Source organism: Globicephala melas, chromosome 2, assembly GCF_963455315.2.
Source record: "Globicephala melas chromosome 2, mGloMel1.2, whole genome shotgun sequence".
In the NCBI taxonomy this organism is placed as follows: domain Eukaryota; kingdom Metazoa; phylum Chordata; class Mammalia; order Artiodactyla; family Delphinidae; genus Globicephala; species Globicephala melas.
The window spans coordinates 85,616,693-85,640,934 of record NC_083315.2 but is presented as its reverse complement, the minus strand read 5'-3'; the positions used below and the strand labels follow the sequence as shown (position 1 = coordinate 85,640,934).

The window sequence follows — 24,242 nt, the reverse complement described above, 5'->3', positions numbered from 1 at the left end:
AAGTAATGATGGCATATAATGCAACAAAAGAAAATCATATTTTCAAAGTCTTTAATGGCAAGGGAAAAGGCTAAGTAATGCCATGTGAAACAAAAGGATACAAAACTGAACACAGAGGTGGGACCTAAATGGAGTATGATGAAAATTTTGCCTCCACCAAAACACACACACACACACACACACACACACATTTAGACAGTCTTTTCAACTTCTGAATAACCCACTCTTACATACATTGTATCAACAGTCTGATTGACATCATATGCCAAGGTCTGACTTTCATATATCAGTTGATGAATGATCACTGAGCTATCTTCAGTGTGAGCTATTCACCAGCAAACCAGGCAGTTTTGTCTGTACAGTAGTGTTTATATAAACATTTGATTCTTTTATTGCATTTTACTCTCATATCATTTTATTAAATAAGAAATAAAAGTACTACTGAAAGTGACAGGAAGCATATGCCTCAAACTTAATACCACGAAGACCATACTAGAAATCTTAAGCGTGACAAAAACGTAACTTATGGGCTTCAACTGACCAGGTAAGTGGCTACTCCACTTAGAAGAAAAGAAAAATTAAAGAAGTTATATAAAAGGATAGAACTATATGATCAAAGATCAAGTCTAAAAGCAAAATATAGTGGGATTTCATGACCATTTTTAGCTTTCAGATATAGAACGTATCTTAACATATTTTATTGTTCAATTTTTTCACATTCAGCTTTGATTTATTTTAAAATATACTGTGTACAGAAGCAGGGAATTGTCTGTATGTGTGTGTTCATTTCACTTGAAGGAAATACATTTAAACATTAACAACAGTTATCTCTGGGTAGTAGGATTATTGGCTATTTTTATTTTCTACCTTATACTTGTCTGGGTTTTCCAAATTATCTAATGAAAATACACCACACCTCCATACATATATACCAGTAACGATGTTAAAACAAATTTTGTCACCAATGATCTTTTCTGTCTTTTCTGGATTTAACTCACGGATCCTACTGTGTGCTCTCCAGATATTTCTACTAGCCTTCTGGGGAGCCACCGCTCACGCAGACACCGACCTGAGTGCAACAAGTTGGCACACTGCTTCTGGCTCTCCTCCAGGCTTCTCGTCAATCTGTTAATGATTTCAGTCTTTTCTAATTTGGTTGCTTCTTGATTCCTTTCCAGTTGTTTAACCTGATCTTTCAAATGACAGCAAATATCTTCCTAAATAGAAAAAGTGTCCAAGAAGTCATTTTCATGATCAGTTAGTTATTAAATATTAAACTAACAGTTATGATCTTACATACTTGGATTTTAAGTCAAATATAAAATCATCACCTGGCAGGATCACCTCTTTTACAAGGTCAAGTGCACAGGACTGGGAGTCAGAAGAACACACTTAAAACGATCAAGTCATCAACTTCTCAGTCTGTTTTTTCTTTTGTAATTATGATAATAAACGTTGAATTTGAATTTGATGGCTTCCAAAGTCCCTCTCTGCTCTATATGCACAAGGCACTGTTGTTCTAAAACTAGATTCTGTTCAAGCCAAAGGAAATGTATTACATGCTTATTTGCATTTTATAGTCTCAGTATAACTGTATGTATACATATTGAGGCAGACCACTTTGAACCATGGAGTTTGTATCCCAAGTCAGCAAGGATACAGACAAACACATGGAAACTCACTCTGTGCTGAACAGCCAAAAGCTCATTCTATTCTGAACAGCCAAAAATTATCTCTCCCTCTTCTGAACTTCTTTTAAACTTGATCTGTTTCTCTCATGTTTTTCTTTCTACCTTTTACATGTCTTATTTCTCTTAATAGTCTCTTTGAAGGTGCCTGTGCAGTGTCTTATACGTAGGGAGTGCTACCAAAAAACACTTGAAAAATGTCAAAGAAAAACAGACAGGATAAATGTGTGGGTGTATGGAAATATATAGAAAATCCAGAGCATGTATATAATATATTCAAATGTCTACAAAAAGAAACTGTGTTTGGAAGTAATGAGCCATGGGAATCCCATTCCCAGGTAGAAGAAATCATCACCCCTCATTCAAAAAGGGCTACACAGGCTGAATTCCAAGCCAACAGCAGCACATGTGAGAGGCAGAGGAGTAAATTAAGGTAATTGGCTGACGTTACCTGAAAAAGCCTGAGGAAAATAAGTAGTAAGAGGAATATCAAGAAAGGACTTTGAAGCAGAGAGAAGGCATGTGGGGCCTGATTTATAGCATAATCTAAAGCCCAGTAATGCCTTAAGGATACAAATAGAAAATACATCTCATAAGGATACTACTAACAGTCTCCTTAAGCAGAGGAAAGGGACTCTGAAGTCTCCTCTTTTAGCTTAAAAATTCATGTGAATTTTGTATTCTATTTCATAATGTAGTCATGTTTGCTTTAAAGTTTTTCTACCAAATTTTTGAGCAAAATGAAGCTTCTGGAAATTGGTCCATGTTTATTCAACCGTGCAAACCTCTTGGCACACTGCTGCTGATTCCGAGGCCAGCTTGAAAAGCTTGGTTCTAAAGCACCAAAGTAACATGGCAAACACAACGAATGAGCTAATATTCATGACAGTGTGAATGTGTGTGCAAGAGGTGGGGGACAACTAACATTTATGTGCCAGGGAGGCCACAATAGCTTTTACAAGAGACTGAGAACTGGCCAAAAAAAGTTCAACAAAAGGCAGTTATGAAAACCATTACAAAGAAGAGGCAGACCATGGCAATAATTTGACTATATGCAACAATCAATTAAGAGTTCCCTGGTGGCCTAGTGGTTAGGATTCTGGGCTTTCACTGCCACGGCCCGGGTTCAATCCATGGTCAAGGAACTAAGATCCCCACAAGCTACATGGACAGGGACAGGGAAAGAAAGTGTCTTAGGCAACAATCAATTAAGCCACTCTGTTTCCTGTTGACAAGTTCAGGGAAACAGATTATACTCATAAAACTATGCAATTTAGAGCTTCCCTGGTGGCGCAGTCATTGAGAGTCCGCCTGCTGATGCAGGGGACACGGGTTCGTGCCCCAGTCCGGGAGGATCCCACATGCCGCGGAACGGCTGGGCCTGTGAGCCATGGCCGCTGAGCCTGCGCGTCCGGAGCCTGTGCTCCACAACGGGAGAGGCCACAGCAGTGAGAGGCCCGCATACCGCAAAAAAAAAAAAAAAAAAAAAAAATATATATATATATATATATATATATATATATATAAAATGCTGAGCCAACTGATAGCAAATTGACAGCACAAAAGGGATACCAGAGGAAACATTCCCAGAAAGGAAAAACCCTAGGCACTTTGGAATCAACCACTTTGCAAAGCAGTTATACAACTATAAGCAGAAGCTAACATCAGTGCTATGCTATGCTCCATTTAAAAAAAAAAAGAAAAGAAAAGAAAAATCACTCACAGAATGCAACAGTGGAAAAGGCCTTAATCAGTAACTTCAGCGTATGGTTCAGGGGTCTGAAGCCCAGTCAGCACAGAATTAAAACTTTGTTCTGTCTAGGGTTCTAGTCTAGGGTTCTTCTATTGAGGGGATGGGGGAGGTGAGAAAAGAGAATGGAGCAGGCACAGGGGTTGAACACACTAGGAATTGCTCCCAGCCTGTCCCTGTGTAATTGTGCCCACGTCAGCAGAGAATGGAGAGATCCTCAACCCAGCATGGAAAAGCCACCAGACTCCACTCCTCTCGTCATGCAAGGAGGCACCACTCTCCCCGTCCAACTTTCATGCTGCTACCCAAACACAGACAAGCTTAGTAAAACCATATCTCAAATTCCATTTGTTTAAAATATTATATAAAGTAGACTTAATAATTTGTCACAGGCTTTGTCTTTCCCCACCCGTATATATCCTTCACACTGATCAAATTCACAATATTTTTCTACATAAAAAGAATAAAAAACCTTATGTAGGAAAATAAGTCTAATAAAAACATAAACACATATGAAAGTAAAATAAAATGAAATGGTATACAATTATTATTGCCACTAACACAATCTTATATAGCTCTAACTAAATCATGGAAAAATTTAGAGTCAGCTGTATAAATAAGAAAGAACAACCCAAATCAGTGTGAATTTTAAGTGTGGTGGGATTTTCCAGACCCTCACATCTTATTATTCTTCTCTTCTTTCCTTGGGTTAAATTAATTCTGAAATTACATTGAGAAAAATGATCTCTGAAATGTTATTCATTCAACTGATTCCCTGGGGTTTTGGAGCACAAGCAAACCCACTATCTGACTCACCCTCAGCTTACAACATTTTATTCTCTTTGGGGCAAAGGTGAAATAAAAACTGTGAAATATGCTCGAGTTTCATATCTAAATGATTTTAGATCAGAATCTCTTCCCTATTGATTACACTATTCTCCAAATTAACTCTTCTCCCAAGATCTAGACAATCTTTATTGACAGGTTAATAACCAAAACACTGGGAGACCCAAGAAAAGCCTTCTCCTCCTGGTTAGCTCCCAGGACAACCTCTCAAGTCCAGGCTAGCTCCCAGACACTCCTTCCTTTCAGTCCGGATTTTTCTAGGTCATATGAACAATATGCACAAATACTCGACAAACGAAGAACTAGTAATGTGAGAACTGAGAAAGTACTAACCAATCCTATAAGAGGAAGGATTTCCAATAGTATGTCTTGAAGGCATATTCATAGATAAAACTCTTTGGACTTTTAAATTATACTCATACACCTACTGCAAACAACCAGCATTTCTATATGATGCATTGCAAAATGTCAGTTATAAAAAATAACCAGCTTTACTTGTTTGTAACAGTTGCTCATTTGAAATCATCCCAACCTGTTCTTTAAGTGCAGTAACCGTAGCATCCAATTTCCTTTGCAAGGACAGCACCTGCTCTTCATACTTCCTTGTGAGGCCCATGACGATGCTCTCATGCTGCTCCCTCGCACGCTGAAGTGATTCCGAATGACGCAGGTCCAGCAGCTGCTGCTTCAGGCTGTCCAGAGCCATTTCAGTTGTTCTGGACTTCTTAATCATCTAGTAAATACACACAGGACACCTATGCTTACGGTATTTTGACTCTGTGCTCTCTTTATGAATTTTAACTCTAAAAATCAACCACGCTTAATTAAAATGAAAGTAGAGAAGAAAGGGTCTCCCCATGGTGGCTCTAGTTCCTTAAGACTTCCCTAGCTGGGACCCACCAGGCCCATGGTTGCTGGAAACATTATTCACGGAGAAAAAAAATCTGTAGTTGTTCGAGGACAGTGAAAGAGGATTTTGCGCAAATGATGGCAACATAGGTACCAGGCAAGGAATCTGCTGCTTCTATACCGGTCCCAGTGCTGTTTGCATCCCTCTTTGCTCCAAGTGTAGGGGGAAATCCAATTGTTAGGTCATAGATAAATGACAACTGTTTCCTGAGAGACTGATGACACCTGTCAATGGTCACTTACTAAAATGGAAGTTTTGAAAACTGTAACTGTACAGCTGTTATGAAATAATTGTGTAGCAGGTTAAATAATGGCTCCCAAACGATGCCCATGTCCTAACCCCTGAAACCTGTGAATATGTTATGTTACATGGCAAGGGGAAATTAAGGTTGTGACTGAATTAAAGTTGCTAATCAGATGACCTTAAAATAAGGAGACTGTCCTGAATTACTAGGGTGGACCCAATGTACACAGAAGGGTCCTTAAATGAGGAAAACTGAGGCAGAAAAGTCAGAACCAGTAACTTCTGTCTCTGAAGATGGAAATGAGCCATACACCAAGGAATGCAGGTGGCCTCTAGAAGCTGGAAAAGGCAAAAAAAAAAAAAAAAAAAAAAAAGTATTCTCCCCTAGAGCCTCCAGATAGCAACACAGCACTACTGACACCTTGATTTTAGCCCAATGAGATCCACGTCAGACTTCTGACCTTCTGCCTGTAAGGTAATAAATTTGGGCTGTTTTAAGCCACTAAGTTTGTGGTGATCTGTTACAGCAGCAATAGAAAACTAATATACTTGGTGATTCTGTTGCTTTTTAATTTATGCTACTTTATTTTTTATAAATGTAATTTCTAACTTATAAAAAGATTACCAAAAGATTATGTAGGTTACGACATAAAAGCAATTCAACTCTTTAATAACTACCATTTTTCAACAAGTTTAAAATGATGATAATCTATATTACACACAAAAATTAAAATTTCAAATGAGGCCTCTTCTTCATTCTGTTCCAGAGATTGCCTATTTATCCAAATACCACTTTAACTGCTTAAGACATTCATTCATTTGTTCAGTAAATAAGGTGGACACTTTGTGCCAGGCAGGGTTCCAAGCACTTAAGGACATGATGACAAAACAGCCAAGGTCTAAAGTCCTACTACTTTCTGGTGAGAAAAGACAGAAAAGAGCTTCCCTGGTGGCGCAGTGATTGAGAGTCCGCCTGCCAATGCAGGGAACACGGGTTCGTGCCCCGGTCCGGGAAGATCCCACATGCTGCGGAGCGGCTGGGCCCGTGAGCCATGGCCGCTGAGCCTGCGCATCCGGAGCCTGTGCTCCGCAACGGGGGAGGCCACAGCAGTGAGAGGCCCGCGTACCACAAAAAAAAAAAAAGAAAGACAATAACAAGTAAACAAAAGAGATAATTTCAGATATTTTTTAAATAGAGTGATAAAATATGACACAGTGAAGGGGAGTAAGAATGTGAAGCAACAGGCTACTTTAGATGTAAGGTGGATGGGAAGTCCTCTCTGCTTTTAGCTGAGAGCTTAAGGACGAGAAGAAACCAGACATGAGACAACATTCTTTAACCTTTTCCACTTAACCATCCAGAACTAGCCACAAATCTCATCTAAAACCAAGTCACTTTCATTTTTAACCACCAAAATGGTATTACTCTCATGAATCACCCACCACCAGGCTTGGTTACCAATGACTTGCGACTATTTCCCACAGTCAAATGGCCACCCATCTCATTAATCAAAGAATGTGCCACCACTTTCGAGGCAAGTCTGTTGGGGTTAGAAAATTTAGGTTCTGATGCTTTGTCAGTAACTGGCTTTGTAATCCTGGAAAAGTAATTTGACCTCTCCAAGACTTGGTTACCGTCCATAAAATGGTAAATACAACGTCTCACTAATCAAAATCCCAACAAGATTTTTTATAAAGCATGAGAAGTTGATTTGCAAGATCTAGAAGAAAAAATGTGAAAAAGAGCTACTAAATATTTTAAGAATAGTACGGGTAGCCCTTGTTTACCAAATTCCAAAACACAACATAAAGCTACACTCATGATAGTACCAGGGCAAGAACAGAGAAACATAAGGAAAAAGAAATACACAGGTTAGGTCAGTTTTGAACACTGTACTGACCACCTATTATGTGCCAGGCAGTGGGCTTATGGTGGGGCTACTAAGATGAGGGCCACCCGTTCTTGCCTTCAAGATGTTCTAGATCTGTTATAACAGATGTGATCATGTGGCTTGGGGAAGAAAACAGGAAAGACTTAGGAAAAGAAAACACTTGAGCATGGGCTTGTTCATGAAATAGCAGTGTGTTGAGGAAAGGGCATTCCAGAGACAGGAGACAGTACATATGAGTACATAAAAACAACAGACAGACTGTTGAGTTTGAGGAAAGTTTGAGAAGAGTAAGAGAAGAAAAAGGGAAGGATCAGACAGTCATCTCAACACCATACTTCACCCCACAAGTAAAGCAGGGTCATTGAAAGGCTTTAAGCAAGGGAAAGATATAACTACAACTGTACTTTAGAAAGATTACTCAGATGGCCAGATGAAAGAGTTAGGAGAAGGGGTAAAACATTACAGGCTAGTTAAGAGAATTTTGCAAAAATGGTAAAATCCTGAATTAGAGACATGTAGACAGAAATGAAGAGACCCAACAGAACACAGTGGCTGATTGGATGAAGGGGAGCAGAGGAGCTGAGGTCTCACCGCCCCCCGATTTCTGGTGTATAGATGACTAGGTGGATGGGAGACCCATTCCTCCAAGGAAAGGGAAAGGAATGTAGGCTTATGGTAGAAGAAGGTGTAAACTTCAAAGTTCTAAATTCAGTCCCACAACACCAAACGTTAAGTAACTAACATTTCATTGGAAGAAACAGCTGTTTACCATAAGTAATGAAGATCAAATATTTACCTGTTCTTCATTGAGTTTTAATGCTTGTATTTGGGTCTCCAGTGCTTTTATTTGTGCTTCAAGCTGAATTTCTCTTTCTTTTCCATTCTGAAAGAGTTTCTGTGATTCTCGAAGGCTGAGGGCCAAACCATCCTTTTCATCTAGAGTATTTAAAATTTTTATATAAATAATATGTTACTGTAGAGGGACCCTATACTGTAGAGGGACCCTAATTGTCACAATCTCTATCAAATATCAGATCTGTATCACATAAATGTTGTAGTATTTAATTCAATTCAGATAATGAAATTCACTTGATTTCGAGAAAACTTCTTAGAAAGGTTTCAAAAACGAATGTGAGTGACACCAAAATTTTTTTTTTTTTTTTTTGCAGAACAGGAACCACTCTCTTCAAAAGTCTTAATGTATCCCCTTGAGGACCAAAAGTCCCCTAACAATCATTTCAGCATTTGTTACTTGAGAAGCTACATAGATATGACAAACACCTGCTAATCGAAGAAGGAATCTGAGGACAAATTACTTTCTATACATACTTGCAATGAACGCTTAAATTCACTTAATCTTATATTCTTACCACATACGTTATTGTAACAGTTCACAAGTTCTCACAAAATAAATTTCATGAGCATTACAGAAAGAGATCTTTTCACTATCAAGTCTGAAATGAGCTGGAGTTCAGTCACAAAATTATTCTACAAAGCAAAGTTCAACACTGACCAAAACTACAGAGAGCATGAAGAGTAAGCAATTATAATTTGAAATCTGTGTTTACACTATGTGCTTCTCCCAGAGATGACTGCATTTTCTCCTTGGCACTCCCAAAGCAGTTCAGGATCACAAACTCTTACTTGGATTAAAACATTAGGCTAATTTGTAGGCTCAGAAAATGTACTGCAAACTAAACACAAGTCTCTTTGGGAATTGGAGGTAAACCATGTAAGGATACAACAACTTTTTAGGATGGAATGCTATCAGCATATTTAAATAATGTTCACTGATCCTAACAGAATAGAAAGAAGGGAAATAATGAGGACCTCAAATCTGGAGAGAAATCCAAGGCAATGGGTCAAAAGTCCTAGATTTTCGTTTTGTGCTGACTAATTCACTCTGAGCCGCTGACCAAGTACGTCAACCTCTCTAAGCTTCTTATTTGAAATGAGATTATTGGAAACAATCTATCTAGCTCAACTGACCTCATACATGACAGCACCCAACAGTTGTCATCTTACCTTTTATTATCAGAAGCTGGTGATTCAGATATCTAATTTGACGTTCGCTTGCATCTAACTTTTCAACTAAATTGTCTAGTTGTCTCTCCTTTGCTTTGTTAAGAACCTGTAGTTGAATAATCTGCATATTTTCTACAGAGTCTGCTTTGGAATTAAAGACAATTTATTAGATAAAAGCATAGCAAAATATAAATTTGTGGTCATTTAGGACAATGTTTAGGACAATGTTTTTCAAACTGCAAATACAACTCATCAGAGTATCATGAAATCAATTCAGCAGATTGTGACTAGCATTTTTAATAAAAAATGTTACCAAACCAAAACTTGGGTCTGCTCACCCAAGTGTAGTAAAGCCAATCTGCTGACGCCAGGTTCTGGTGAAGGAAAGTGCAGCGTTTATTGTGAGGTGCCGTACAAGAAGTCCGGGACAGCTGATGCTCAGAAAGCCCGAACTCCTTGAATGGCACCTTACAATAATGCTGCACTTTCCCTCACCACAACCCGGTGTCAGTAGATTGGCTTTACTACACTTGGGCGAGCAGACCCAAGTTTTGGTTTGGTAACAAGATTAAATAGAATATATCAGAGTATATCATGTAGTAGAAATCAGTATTATTATGTGAAACTTCTGTTTCATTTACATAATATTTATATAGATAAATATTATAGACCACATCACAATGTAAAAATTGTACTTCTTACTATGGTCACTTCCAGAAAAGTTTGAAAAGTCACTAGTTTGGTGTATAACTCTGAATCGCTACCATTTTGGCTAATGAAAAATAAGTATAGGGAATTCTCTGGTGGTCCAGTGGTTATGAGCCCGCGCCTTCACCTCCGAGGGCATGGGTTCAATCCCTGGTTGGGGAACTAAGATCCCGCAAGCTGTGCGGCATGGCCAGGAAAAAAAAAAAAAAAAAAGAAAGAAAAAGAAAAGGAAGTATATATCAATTGCAAAGGAATAGAGTTCCATGCTTTCATAAAATTGAAAAAATAAAAGTACATCAACTTCTATAAAACCATTTTCAAAGAAAATTTCTAGACATCCTTCTTAAACTATTTTATTTTAAGCAGGAATGAATGCATATTTATAATGGCACAGAACTGCTGAATTAATAAATTAAAGAATAGATTAATAAAGAATTTTGAGGTCTTCTTTCAGAAACAAAGTCATTTTAAGGACCACTTAAAAATCATTGGGGGAAAAAAAGAAAAACGTGATTTGTAGGAGAAGGATAATCCTTCAACTACACAATGACAAATATTTTTCATTTCCTAAAAGAACAATGCTTCTACATGCTAACAAATAAAACAGTCTTCTGTTTAAAAAAAGACATGGTTAAACCCCCAAAAATTGAAGACTGAAAACTCTGTTACAAGTCAAACTCCTCTTGGGCCTTAGAACAGGGCTAGCCCAGGAATAAACACAGTCTACAAGCCACTTCTCTCTTCAAACTCAATTTTTTAAACTACTGTTACTAAGAAGCTATAATCACTAAATTAGGCACTACCATTAAGTTATTTAATTAACTTCCAAATGTCAAATTTAGGCAAATGTGTAACTGACTTAAACAAAAAATAAATCAATGTGATAAAATGCAGACTGTTAAGGAAGTGATGAAAGGTGATATACGCATAACAACCAGGAGCTATAAATGTAACTGAACACAGCAGAACTGAAAGAGTAACGCCAAGATATCAGGTCACTGTTGGGATACTTACTTATTTACTCAACTCCAAAACAGTTATGCCATACACACTATCCACTTCCACAAAAACTCAGGAGAAAGAGAGGCTACCCCCGCACATTTGCTGATGACTCCCTGGGGGAAAGGGCATTCTGGCCGCCTCCCCCGTAACTATCCTGTAGTCTAAGCATGAGATGGAAGCAGCACCATGAAGTTAGGGCCACTAAGTCCAGTTTTCTCATTGGCACAGTGCCAGAATCCCAGAATATCCAGTATGACTTTCCCCTGCTTCTTAAATGTAAAACAAAGAAAAAACCTGCTGTCACACTCTAGAATCACAGTGGCTCTTCAACACGCACAATAACTGGAAGTCATTTCACATGCCAGAGTATGATAACAAAAGTTGGACATATGAAAACACTGATTCAGGTTAGTCAGGTACAAGTTTGGTTTTGAATGTTTAGATCTCCTCAAAATTTTCTAGTAGCACTTTTCTCATTCATATTGATACATACACTATGTAAAAGAAATTATTTTGGCAAGTGTCACATGACTAAACCTGAGATGTAAGCCTAGTTTTAATTTTGAGTATAAAGTAATTTATATAAGAGTTACCTAATACAGTAAAACTCTAAAAACCAAAAAAAAAATTAAGATAGTGGTTGACTTACATTTCTATATAACGAAAAATCTAAGATTGAAAGGAAAACTACATTTCACTTTCCAAATTAGATTTCAGTTAAAAAAATATATGAAGTTAATGAAGTCTTAACCAACTAAAATGATTAAAATATAATACAGCTGAGAAAATTTATTTTAATTTTTCATTAAGGAAAATTTCAAATATATAAGAAGGTAGAGAGAAGAATACAATGAATCCCATGAACCTGTCTCCTAGACTCAACGATTGTGAATTCATGGCCAGTCTTGCTTTATCTATATCCCCACCCAAACTTACCCCCCAACAACATGATATTTGAAGTCAGTTCTAGACTTCATTATCAGTTTATTCATTAATACTTCAGAATATATCTCTTAAAATAGGACTCTTTAAAAAAATTCCATTATCATACTTAAAAATAATAATAATTCTTGAACATGCTCAAAGTGCTCAAAGCTCTCCAATTATGTGATTAAGCAATAAATATAAACTTGATACCTACTTTCACTAGCTCCTAAAAATTGCTGTTGCAGGCCTTCAAATGTGTCACTTCCTGCGACGTCCTGGGCTGGTGAGCCATTATTCTGGGCAGAAGACTGATAAGGTTTATATGTCACTTTATATGATTCCAAAGCTTGACAGCTGGGACCTTGTGACATACCAAATTGCTATTACAAGATGATAAACGAAATTGACAATTAGGATTTGGTCTTTGCTTCAAAAATTATCTGAATTAGACAACTCAGTTTTGCTATAGAACTTAATTGTGGTACAATTACAAACTTTATACATACATCTTTGCTTAAAAATAGCACTTATTGTTATTTAACACTGTTCGTTGAAAGCCTGCAATTGTACTTTTGAGCATATAATGGGGCCAATTCCATAAATAACACTCAAGAATTCCAGTAAGATTGCAATAACAAGATACATATGCAATATGCATATGCAATAACAAGAACGTGATACAATGCTTCATATGTAATAAATACTCAACAACTTTTGTGGAATGAATAACATTTTATAGAGATGGAAGAAAAAATGACCACCTTAAAAGGACCAGAAAATTATCCTGTCATCAGGTGACACAGAATATCTATCGGCAAAATGAGGCATTCACTGTCATTGAGAAAGTCTAAGAAGAAGCTAACTGTATCCTAAGGCCTTGCTTCATCAAACTCTCCCAGGGAGGAAAAATAAGTGTTTCTTTCCTCAACATTCATCCTGTCTACTGCTATATCATCACAAAACAGATATCAGCTTTGAAGCATTTGACCCAAAATCTGTGATAAGGGTGATGAGGTAGACAATCAAGGTAACTGACTGGCGTCATCTAGGATTAACCGCTTTCAAACTATATCAGGATACCTGAACGTAGCTTTTCACTGGAGCATAGTAAATGGTAGAAGCCAGAAGCAGCAATAAATGGAGATGGCTATTCTTTGACAAACTTAACTTTTAATGTTTAATTGTTTCCACAAAGTCTCTATGTTAAAATTCTCATTTAAGATTACTTAGATTGTAAACAGAAAACAGCATGACTAATTCAGCATGAGCCTGAATAAATGCACTCTCAGCAATATTTGTACTTAAGTCTTACTGTTGCACTTACGAATATTTCTTAATGACACACACACAGCAGATGCGTGTACACACATACACAAATTCTTGAAAGTAAAGTCAAGTTCTTACAATACCTGAAAATGATTCCTTTGAGGATCAGAAAATGTGATTACATTGGTTGGTTGGCTGTTAAATTCCTGCCTCTGACCGCTGGCATATGGCCTAAAGTTTTCAGGAAGGTCATATAAATCAGTCTGTTCATATTCACTCGGAGGGCTATAACCACTACCGCCTTCATCTCCACCTCCTTCAGGATGATACCCAGGATGCTGGTCTTCAGTTCTACTTTGATTCTCTTCCCAGCCGTTGCCCCTTTTCTCTCCAATATACACATCCCGAATCTCATTGTAGTCCTATTAGATAACAAGAGTAAAAGAAAAGCACTAAGATCTGTTCCCACCCTCATCAAAGTCATTATCACACCAGATACTTACATTTACACTTGGAGATTTAGGCAGCACTTGATGCTCATTCCAGTTCATCGCCAATTGCTCAGAATGATGTGGTCTTGAGAAAAAATCAATACTTTAGATTAGAGCCTATCATTTATTTGGACATACACATCACAAAGAACCCCAAGATTTTAATGTGTTTTCCCTGCAAACTTCTTCTGAAAGTTTAAGAATTAGTCTACAATTTTACAATCATATCCATTATTATTGCCTGCAAGAGAATCTAAAGAAAAAGACATAGAATTGTGATATACAAGGGAAAGGGATTTGGGGTCCTTACTCTTCCTCTCTGCCATCCTCACTGCAGTCCGAATAGTGGAGTTCAGAGGAGGACAGGTCATCATCATCCAGCATATCGTGAGGAAGGTCTGTGAGTAACTGCTGCAACTGAGACAGGAAGGTCAGCGTCAATATCACATTGGCTTAAACACAAGACGCCAAACCAAAGCTGCCTTGCAACGAGTGATTTTGACTGTAGAAGTCAAAGAAGTTCCTAATTTCTCTATGTAATCAACGTCTTAAATTCCACAGGAATTACATTCATCATTTCATTTGGGGAACGGGAAACACATAAACATCAGGATTTATATTAGAAGGCTTTACCTTCTTCTACAAAGGTCTTAGATTCAAGTACACATACAACAGGATTTTCAAATTTCTTTAGGCAAACACAGCAAGTCATAATAATGGTACGATCACTGTATCATGTTGTATCATGTTATGGATTCTACCAGTAATCAGACCTGGAGAACTTGACAATCAGACACCCCCTGAGGGAATCTGAGTAGCCAGATGTGCTTTGCCCAGGTGATAAGGGTAGCAGCAGCAGCAGGTGGCCTAGAAGCCCTTAAAAGCTCAATAATGTGATAGAAACCTCTTGGGGAGTGACTAATTGGTAGACATCCGTCCAGTTCCAATGATGAAAAGATATACAATGGTTGGCTCTTATAAACAGTTGAGTAAAAAGAAGCTGTAAGATTCAGGGGGTTACAGATAAAGCACTGTCAAAAGCATGACTCTAAAAGCACATGACTCTGCTCTCCATTTTCCTAGAAAAATTACATCTTTAGTATTCTCTCTTATAACAACTAGATAAATTCACTCAAGTTTCAAGATAAACCGTGATAAAGAGACAAATGAATTGTCTAATTTGTTGAACTTCAATATCTATAAATGTCTTTCTTCAAATCTCAATATAATGGCTTAAAATTTGTAATAATAAGATTCAAATATTATGTCACTAAAGAGTCAACAGACTGCTTGTAATGACTTCTCTTTAAAAGTTAAGCACCAGTTAGATTAGTAAGCTGACCGAGTCCCTCCACAGTGTGTAAATCAATCCTGTAAAATTATGCGATGAGTGAGTTTAAAGATATTAAATACTCTATAAAGCCCTGGAGGAAAAAAAAATGAGCTGCTTCTTAGTCTATGGAAGGTCCCCTCCCCAATTTCTCTGCCATTAGAATAAAAGAAATGAAATGTAGCTATATAACATATCTGGGTATTACATTCATAATCAACAAATGTTCTTAAATAAAATGCATATGGTGAAAGTTAAATAAAAATATTCTAAGAAAGGTCTGAAAGGAATGCCCCAACTGTTAACTGAGTTTTGGTGAAGTCAAATTTGGGAGTGGAAGTGGGGTCCATGAGGTGGGGAAGGGGGACGCTTCCTCACCCACATATTCTAACATTCACTGGATTGTTTGTTTACAGGTATTCTCAGTCCATTTGGTTCTTTAAAGATGCAACAAGAGAAAAATATTCTAGTCCAATGAAAAGTTATCATGATACTGATATTAACCAAGACCTTGACTTATTGATCACTTGCTCACAAAGGTAACTGAAAAATCATTTTGAGAATTAGCTGTATTAGAGTTGATCCAAAGATATAAAGAATAAGAAACACTAAAAACAAAACAGAACACATCAACATATCAGTATACCACATGTGACTAAAGAGAAAGGTAACAAAATGATTTCACAAAGAAACAAAAGTCACTAAGAAAAAAAAATCTATGAAGTATTTACGGAAAAAAAAGAGTATACCCACGTATAACACAGGGAAAAAAACCAAAATGAATGTTTTGTACTTACATCACGTAAGGATTCCTGTACAGAAAGAATATTTTCTTCTAAACCTTCAGTGAGGTTAAGTACATAGCCTTATAGTTTAGAGGAACTTTGACAGGCACATCTAAACAGTACATTTTTCCCCCCTCACAGAGACAGAAAAAGCTACACAATAATTAAGCAGTTCTTGTAGCTTTCTTTGTGACACCACAAAATTAATCAAACTCGCATCAATGGAGGAAGATTAATTTGAGCATAAGCAGTAAGTTCATCAAAATGGTTCTGGATCCACAGGTAAACTTATCAAGTAGCAAAATAATCCCTACTGTATTTAGTGTTTTATAGAATATTTTACACCTGTACTAACATTTTTAAATCATTTCATTCACATTCAAAAAATTTCTCCATCAAGTTCTTTGGCATAGCTGGGCCATATTCCTTGGTTTCCATAACTTTGAGGGCAGAGAGAGGCCATTCAGAACAAAATCCCAGCCCCCCCAGGCTTCCATTCCTGGGATCAAAGTGTACCCTCCTCATATAGACTGTCAAATAGATTTTTCTTTGGGTCATTGAACCTTGTGCCATGAAACACAAAATTACAATATCAACTTACACATGTTACAAAACAGAGAATTTTAGAAACTAAATTTTCCTCATTAAAGATCCACCAGACTACCAAATATGGATTCAAAGACAATGATAGCAATCCTTATAAATGGCAAGATTTAATTCCACTCATCACATTTGGAAGAAATACTGCTTTTTGGTTGCAAATGCAATCTTCTTGGTGGGATATTATTGAATATCAGCTGAGTTTAATAATTAAAGAGATACCTTCCCTAGAAAAAAGATAATTTACCATTGCTAAGGCGCCTACTGAAATGCATTCTAAACTATTCTATAAACTCCTCTCCCTTTACTACTTCATGTGTTCCCGAAAAATAAAGAAAAAAATGAGGGCATTTTACTCAAAGAATTTCAGCAACAAAACACTTTACAATAACCCACATAGAACATCCAAAAAGCCTAGTTTAAGGGGAATGTCAAACGGAGAACATGTAAACTTTTCGTTGGGATTCTTCGGCTTTAATTAACTAAACAGACTGTCTTCAGAGTCTATAATCCTTGATATTCATGAAAGCAAGAGTTCTCAGATTACAAACCATACAATACATCTTCTCCCCAGAGAAGAGCAGCAAATGGAGTGGTCAACATTCATCTGTGTTTTGAACAGGTTACCCAACAAGTACACTGATGAAAAGATCCTGATATTTTAAAATATGAATTATTAAATAATGCTTTCATGGATACACACCAAGTAGAATCTTCATTTTAGCCTCACAGCCAAGTTAAAAACATCCTTGAAAAGGCCCAACATGGGACTGGCAAAGGGCCAAAAACCTTGACAGCTAGAGCTTTAGTCTATGAATTACACTATGCATGGAATTTTTTTTTAACCCATTCCATTAGTTATAACAAATTTTACAATGTTAGTGGGGAAGACTTTGCCTAGATTGCCACACATCTGAAAAAGAAACATGGCAACATTTACTAGACAAATACCTGCTACACTGCAGGTGACACGTAATAGAACTTTAGGCCTGGAATGAACACTGGAGCTCCTCCAAGCCAAACCTCTCCTTCTAAATGTGAGCACACCAAGGCCCAGAGAAGGTCAGGGGCATGCCCATGAAAGTGAGAGTTACAGTCCCACGGGCAGCACCGGAACCTGAATCTCTCCATTCCCACTCCTATCTTCTTCCACATGACATTCAGTCAGTCACTGGAAGACAAGCTTCTACCTGTCTGTATACGAGCAAGCGTCAGTCTGGCAGAGAGAGTTCAGTGTTTTTGTCCCCACTGTGACAGTCTCTAAAAATACCTATATATTATGGGAAACAGTTCAAAGGCACAATCGAGATAAAGTATAAGAAATTGCTAAAAGAAAACAGAATATGACAGGAACAAAAAAATACAATATGAACACTCAACCATTTGTTTCTTTGCTTTTCTTACGTGACGACAAGAAAATTCCACTAAATAAGTCAAATAATATTGTATAAAATGTAAACAAATGCTAGCCTTACAACTCCCCCTAGTGGGGACAAAATATCAAAAATGTTTCCAGAAGTAACATCAAACAAGGCAGTTAAAAGTGGAAGAAAGGCTATGCAATAGAAAGCCTAACCTCTAAAATACACAATTCCAAGCTCAATTGAGCTTATTATTCTACTAGAGAAGTACTGATATAAAAACTAAGAGAGACTCAAATCAGTATTCCCAGGTGCAAGTGTCTGTCTGCCATCTGCTACTCAAACCGCTTACCTTTCTACTCAAGATCATTTTGCAGGCTTCAAATAATATTGTCACTCAATGAAGGATCATCAGCAAGTATTATTTTGATAAGCACAGATTACTAAGTACTTCTGCCCCAAACCACCAGCTCCAAAATACATACTTACATACATAATTTTACCATCTAGAACCAAGCAATAATCCCAGAGCTACTTCTGGTGACACTGCAGAAAGTACAGGTACACACCAGCAAACTATGAGATCCCAAGTGATACTCAGCCTTAAACTGTGGCTTTATCAGTAACTTTGAAGCTTACAGCAACTGCAGTGACAACAACAACTATATGTCTGTAATATTCAATGATGAAATTGCAAAGTATAGTAACTTTAGGTGAAAAATATTTTGCAAAATCATATTGTTACATTATGAATGAGTTAATGAAAAAACTTTTGAAGTCCTCTTCTCTGGCCCAGCTTTACAAGTAGAAGTTTGCCTAGAGTACTTTGGATGAGGTCTACTTAGTAGATGTCCTTCTTGTTACATCAGCAGTTCTCAAAGTAACGTGCTCCAAGAAGTTGTGAGGAAAATGAGTGATATGAATATTAATTACTATGATACTATATCTCCATGGTATTCTCACCCTTTCTCACCTGCACCCTAATTTGCTCTGTTTACTGTGGAGGAGATGGAGTTTCCGGTGAAACACTGGGTGAGGCTGTGGGTTATGCATTTCTTTGCTATGCCTTGGAACACAGTGGTCAAGTTTTTACCAATAGACCATTTAGAACTGTAGTGACTTAGAAATAATTATAGTGCCTTACTTTTCTGCAAAATTCTTGGAGGTTGTCTCAAAATATGGGTCTATCTGTAGTGGTCTGTGGCCTGCGATTCCACTGGTCTAAATGTCCTCTGAATACTGAATCACTTTACTAAATCCTTTCCCTTTCCGAAGATTAAATGCATTCTCCATTTACTCTTCAATGCAAACAATGGAGGGAATAGAAACGCAAAAGTCCAGATCATCACTGCAGAGCTGCTAATTAGGATGGCATGGAGGTTGGAATTTCACTATGGCTTATTCACTGACTTATGGGCAAGTGTGGACAACACCCCAGCTGATCCCAAAGCAGCCAAACCGAACAGTTTGGTAAAGCATATTGTATTAGCAACTGGCCATTCACACTAGATGGTCAAAATCAGGATTATTCTGCCATTTACAGAGAGGGGATCTCACAAATCCTTAGCAGGGTAGCCTATGAGTCAGAAACGGCCTGCTTGGCCAGCTCTACAGCCCATCCTTGTGATGCAAGCATTCCACCTACATAAATGAATTAAATACAAAGCGATTCATGAAGTAGAGAAAGCAATGTGTATTAGCCTACTACTAACACTAAATCCACCTGGCAATCCCAAAGCTACCAACCAGGCAGGCATGAAAAGACCGTTCTTTTCTTTAACCACTTAAGGCTGTAAACTATTCTGTTCTCGTAGGGTCAGGGAGACTGAGGAAGTGGAAAAGGCTTCTGGATATGAAAACGAACTTAGGTGTGATCAGCCAATTTATTATTTTAACTTGCTTTGACAAAACATACACACAGCTGAATTTTTATGAATAGTTCTGAATTTTACTGCTGAAACTCTCTAACCTCTGATCTCACTTCTTCCCTTGTAGCAATTTTTTTTAAAAAAGGTAAAAATACTTTTTACTAACATGAAACAATTTTTATTAATATGACCCATAATCATCACATTAGAGTCAAGTTAGCTAAATATTCTTTTCTTCCACTCTGCTAGAAACACTCATTCTTAGATACTTCACCTCTTAAGAGCACCTTTTACTCTGGAAATTCCCTACCCTACCCCAGCACATAATCTACCAAGAAGTGATCCCACTGGCTATCGTCCATAGCAGCGGGCCCCAGCCCGCTTTGGCACCAGGGACTGGTTTTATGGAAGACAATTTTTCCATGGAGCGGGTGGTGGCGGGGAGTGGTCCAGGTGGTAATGTGGGTGATGGGGGATGATGAGGAGTGGCAGATGAAGCTTCGTCTGCTGTTCCGCTGCTCACCTCCTGCTGTACAGCCCGGTTCCTAACAGGCCATGGACCAGTACCAGTCCACAGCCTGGGGATTGAGGACCCCTGTTCTATATCATCTAGAATTTACTGCCTCCTTAACTAATACCCCCTTTAAAACTTTCACCACACAACACACCTGGCAGTACGTTCTCTCTAATACCCTACCCATCTTTTCCAATGAAAAAAATCACCTGTCATATTATGTTTTCTCCTTCTTTAAAATCTACTATAGTAACAACTTAAACTGATCCTCTCAAAAATCCCAGTAGCTAAATTACAGTGAACTACCCAAAAGCCATCAAGGTAGTGAAAACCTCATGCTGTGAGTTCACAAAGTAACAGAAAATCCTCACGCCCCACCCTTGCCACCAACAATTGTTGGTGAAGGCCCCTGTCAAAATCCAGAAACCCTGGAAAGAGTCACAAACTCCAGTGCCCTCAGTGACTTGGCAGAGAATTTACAAGAATGAAGCTGGCAGGTCCAAGTGCACAAGCCCATGTCAGGAGGGGGTGGGGGGCGGGAGGGACTGTGGCCAGCTCGGACGGGAGAGCCACTGCCCAGCTCCAGCCCACTTGCTGCCATGTGCAGACACACGCCACATGTGGCCCAGGCTTAGGATGTTTCAAGACAGGTCAGAAATTCTGGATTACTACATGAAATTTTCTAATCTTTAAATACAGATTCAATTTTTTAAAAACACTGTGCAACGAAACAATACATGTCTATGGACAAAATCCACTCAGAGACAGATGCCAGCTTTCTGTCTCTACCCTAACTCTACTGCCAGCCACGTGGGCAACTGACCCTACTCTTTGCTTCCTATTAATACAAATGGTCCACGGGGACTCTTAATAAGAATTACTTTACATATTAGAAAATGGGTCATATGATGGAAGCAAACTAAGTGTGCATCGACAGATGAATGGATAAAGATGGGATGTATGTACCCAATGGAATATTCCTAAGCCATAAAAAAGAATGAAATAATGCCATTTGCAACAACATGGATGGACCTAGAGATTATCATACTAAGTGAAGTAAGTCAGACAGAGAAAGACAAATATCATATGACATCACTTATATGTGGAATCTAGAAAAATGATACAAAGGAACTTATTTACAAAACAGAAATAGACTCACGGACATAGAAAACAAACTTATGTGAGGAGGAACCAAGATGGCGGAGTAGAAGGACGTGCTCTCACTCCCCCTTGCGAGAACACCAGAATCACAACTAGCTGCTGGACAATCATCAACAGGAAGACACTGGAACTCACCAAAAAAAGATACCCCACATCCAAAGACAAAGGAGAAACCACACTGAGATGGTAGGAGGGGCGCAATCACAGTAAAATCAAATCCCATAACTGGTGGGTGGGTGACTCACAGACTAGCGAACACTTATACCACAGAAGTCCACCCACTGGAGAGAAGGTTCTGAGCCCCACGTCAGGCTTCCCAACCTGGGGGTCCGGCAACAGGAGGAGGAATTCCTAGAGAATCAGACTTTGAAGGCTAGTGGGAACTGACTGCAGGACTTCGACAGGACTGGGGGAAACAGAGACTCCACTCTTGGAGGGAACACACAAAGTAGCGTGCACATCGGGACCCAGGGGAAGGAGTAGTGACCCCAGGGGAGACTGAACCAGACCTACCTGCTAGTGTTAGAGGGTCTCCTGCAGAGGCAGGGGGTACCTCTTTTTCACCATGGGGACAAGGACACTGGCAGCAGAAGTTCTGGGAAGTACTCCTTGGTGTGAGCCCTCCCAGAGTCTGTCATTAGCCCCACCAAAGAGCCCAAGTAGGCTCCAGTGTTGGGTAGCCTCAGGCAAAACAACCAAGAGGGAGGGAACCCAGCACCATGCATCAGCAGTCAAGCAGATTAAAGTTTTACTGAGCTCTGCTCACCAGAGCAACAGTCAGCTGTACCCACCACCAGTCCCTCCCATCAAGCCCCTTAGATAGCCTCATCCACCAGAGGGCAGACAGCAGAAGCAAGAAGAACTACAGTCTTGCAGCCTGTGGAATAAAAACAACATTCACAGAAAGATAGACAAGATGAAAAGGCAGAGGGCTATATACCAGATGAAGGAACAAGATAAAACCCCAGAAAAACAACTAAATGAAGTGGAGATAGGCAACCTTCCAGAAAAAGAATTCAGAATAATGATAGTGAAGATGATCCAGGACCTCGGAAAAAGAATGGAGGCAGAGATCAAGAATATGCAAGGAATATTTACCAAAGACCTTGAAGAATTAAAGAACAAACAAACATAGACGAACAATACAATAACTGAAATGAAAACTACACTAGAATGAATCAACAGCAGAATAACTGAGGCAGAAGAACGGATAAGTGACCTGGAAGACAGAATGGTGGAATTCACTGCTGTGGAACAGAATAAAGAAAAAAGAATGAAAAGAAATGAAGACAGCCTAAGAGACCTCTGGGACAACATTAAACTCAACAACATTCGCATTACAGGGGTCCCAGAAGGAGAAGAGAGAGAGAAAGGACCAGAGAAAATATTTAAAGAGATTATAGTTGAAAACTTCCCTAACATGGGAAAGGAAAGAGCCACCCAAGTCCAGGAAGCTCAGAGAGTCCCATACATGATAAACCCAAGGAGAAACATGCCGAGACACACAGTAATCAACTTGGCAAAAAATTAAAGACAAAGAAAAATTATTGAAAGCAGCAAGGGAAAAATGACAAATAACATACAAGGGAACTCCCATAAGGTTAACAGCTGATTTCTCAACAGAAACTCTACAAGCCAGAAGGGAGTGGCACGATATACTTAAAGTGATGAAAGGGAAGAACCTACAACCAAGATTACTCTACCTGTCAAGGATCTCATTCAGATTCAATGGAGAAATCAAAAGCTTTACAGACAAGCATAAGCTAAGAGAATTCAGCACCACCAAACCAGCTCTACAACAAATGCTAAAAGGAACTTCTCTAAGTGGGAAACACAAGAGAAGAAAAGGACCTACAAAAACAAACCCAAAACAACTAAGAAAATGGTCACAGGAACATACATATCGATAATTACCTTAAAGGTGAATGGATTATATGCTCCAACCAAAAGACACAGGCTTGCTGAATGGATACAAAAACAAGTCCCATACATATGCTGTCTACAAGAAACCCACTTCAGACCTAGGGACACATACAGACTGAAAGTGAGGGGATGGAAAAAGATATTCCATGCAAATCGAAATCAAAAGAAAGCTGGAGTAGCTATATTCATATCAGATAAAATAGACTTTAAAATAAAGAATGTTACAAGAGACAAGGAAGGACACTACATAATGATCAAGGGATCAATCCGAGAAGAAGATATAGCAATTACAAATATATATGCACCCAACAGAGGAGCACCTCAATACACAAGGCAATTGCTAACAGCTATAAAAGAGGAAATCGGCAGTAACACAATAATAGTGGGGGACTTTAACACGTCACTTACAGCAATGGACAGATCATCCAAAATGAAAATACATAAGGAAACAGAAGCTTTAAATGACACAACAGTCAAGATAGATTTAATTGATATTTATAGGACATTCCATCCAAAAACAGCAGATTACACTTTCTTCTCAAGTGTGCACTGAACATTGTCCAGGATAGACCACATCTTGGGTCACAAATCAACCCTCAGTAAATTTAAGAAAATTGAAATCATATCAAACACCTTTTCTGACCACAATGCTATGAGATTAGAAATCAATTACAGGGCAAAAAACGTAAAAAACACAAACACATGGAGGCTAAGCAATATATTACTAAATAACCAAGAGATCACTGAAGAAATCAAAGAGGACATCAAAAACTACCTAGAGACAAATGACAATGAAAACACGACGACCCAAAACCTATGGGACGCAGCAAAAGCAGTTCTAAGAGAGAAGTTTATAGCTATACAAGCCTACCTCAAGAAACAAGAAAAATCTCAAGTAAACAATCTAATCTTACACCTAAGGGAACTAGAGAAAGAAGAACAAACAAAACAC

General features: G+C 38.3%; 1 protein-coding gene across 1 annotated transcript in view; it reads right to left on the bottom strand.

Moving 5' to 3' along the window:
- Positions 1 to 24,242, bottom strand: part of CEP152 (centrosomal protein 152) — a 96,206-nt gene that overhangs the window by 60,437 nt on the left and 11,527 nt on the right. Inside the window, exons 3-10 of the mRNA XM_060293569.1 lie at positions 14,059 to 14,165; positions 13,761 to 13,833; positions 13,401 to 13,679; positions 12,206 to 12,371; positions 9,355 to 9,498; positions 8,126 to 8,265; positions 4,817 to 5,017; positions 1,070 to 1,217 (exon numbers count right to left, since the gene is read on the bottom strand). Coding sequence (XP_060149552.1) covers positions 1,070 to 1,217; positions 4,817 to 5,017; positions 8,126 to 8,265; positions 9,355 to 9,498; positions 12,206 to 12,371; positions 13,401 to 13,679; positions 13,761 to 13,833; positions 14,059 to 14,165 — 1,258 coding nt within the window. The remainder of the gene's footprint in view (positions 1 to 1,069; positions 1,218 to 4,816; positions 5,018 to 8,125; positions 8,266 to 9,354; positions 9,499 to 12,205; positions 12,372 to 13,400; positions 13,680 to 13,760; positions 13,834 to 14,058; positions 14,166 to 24,242) is intronic.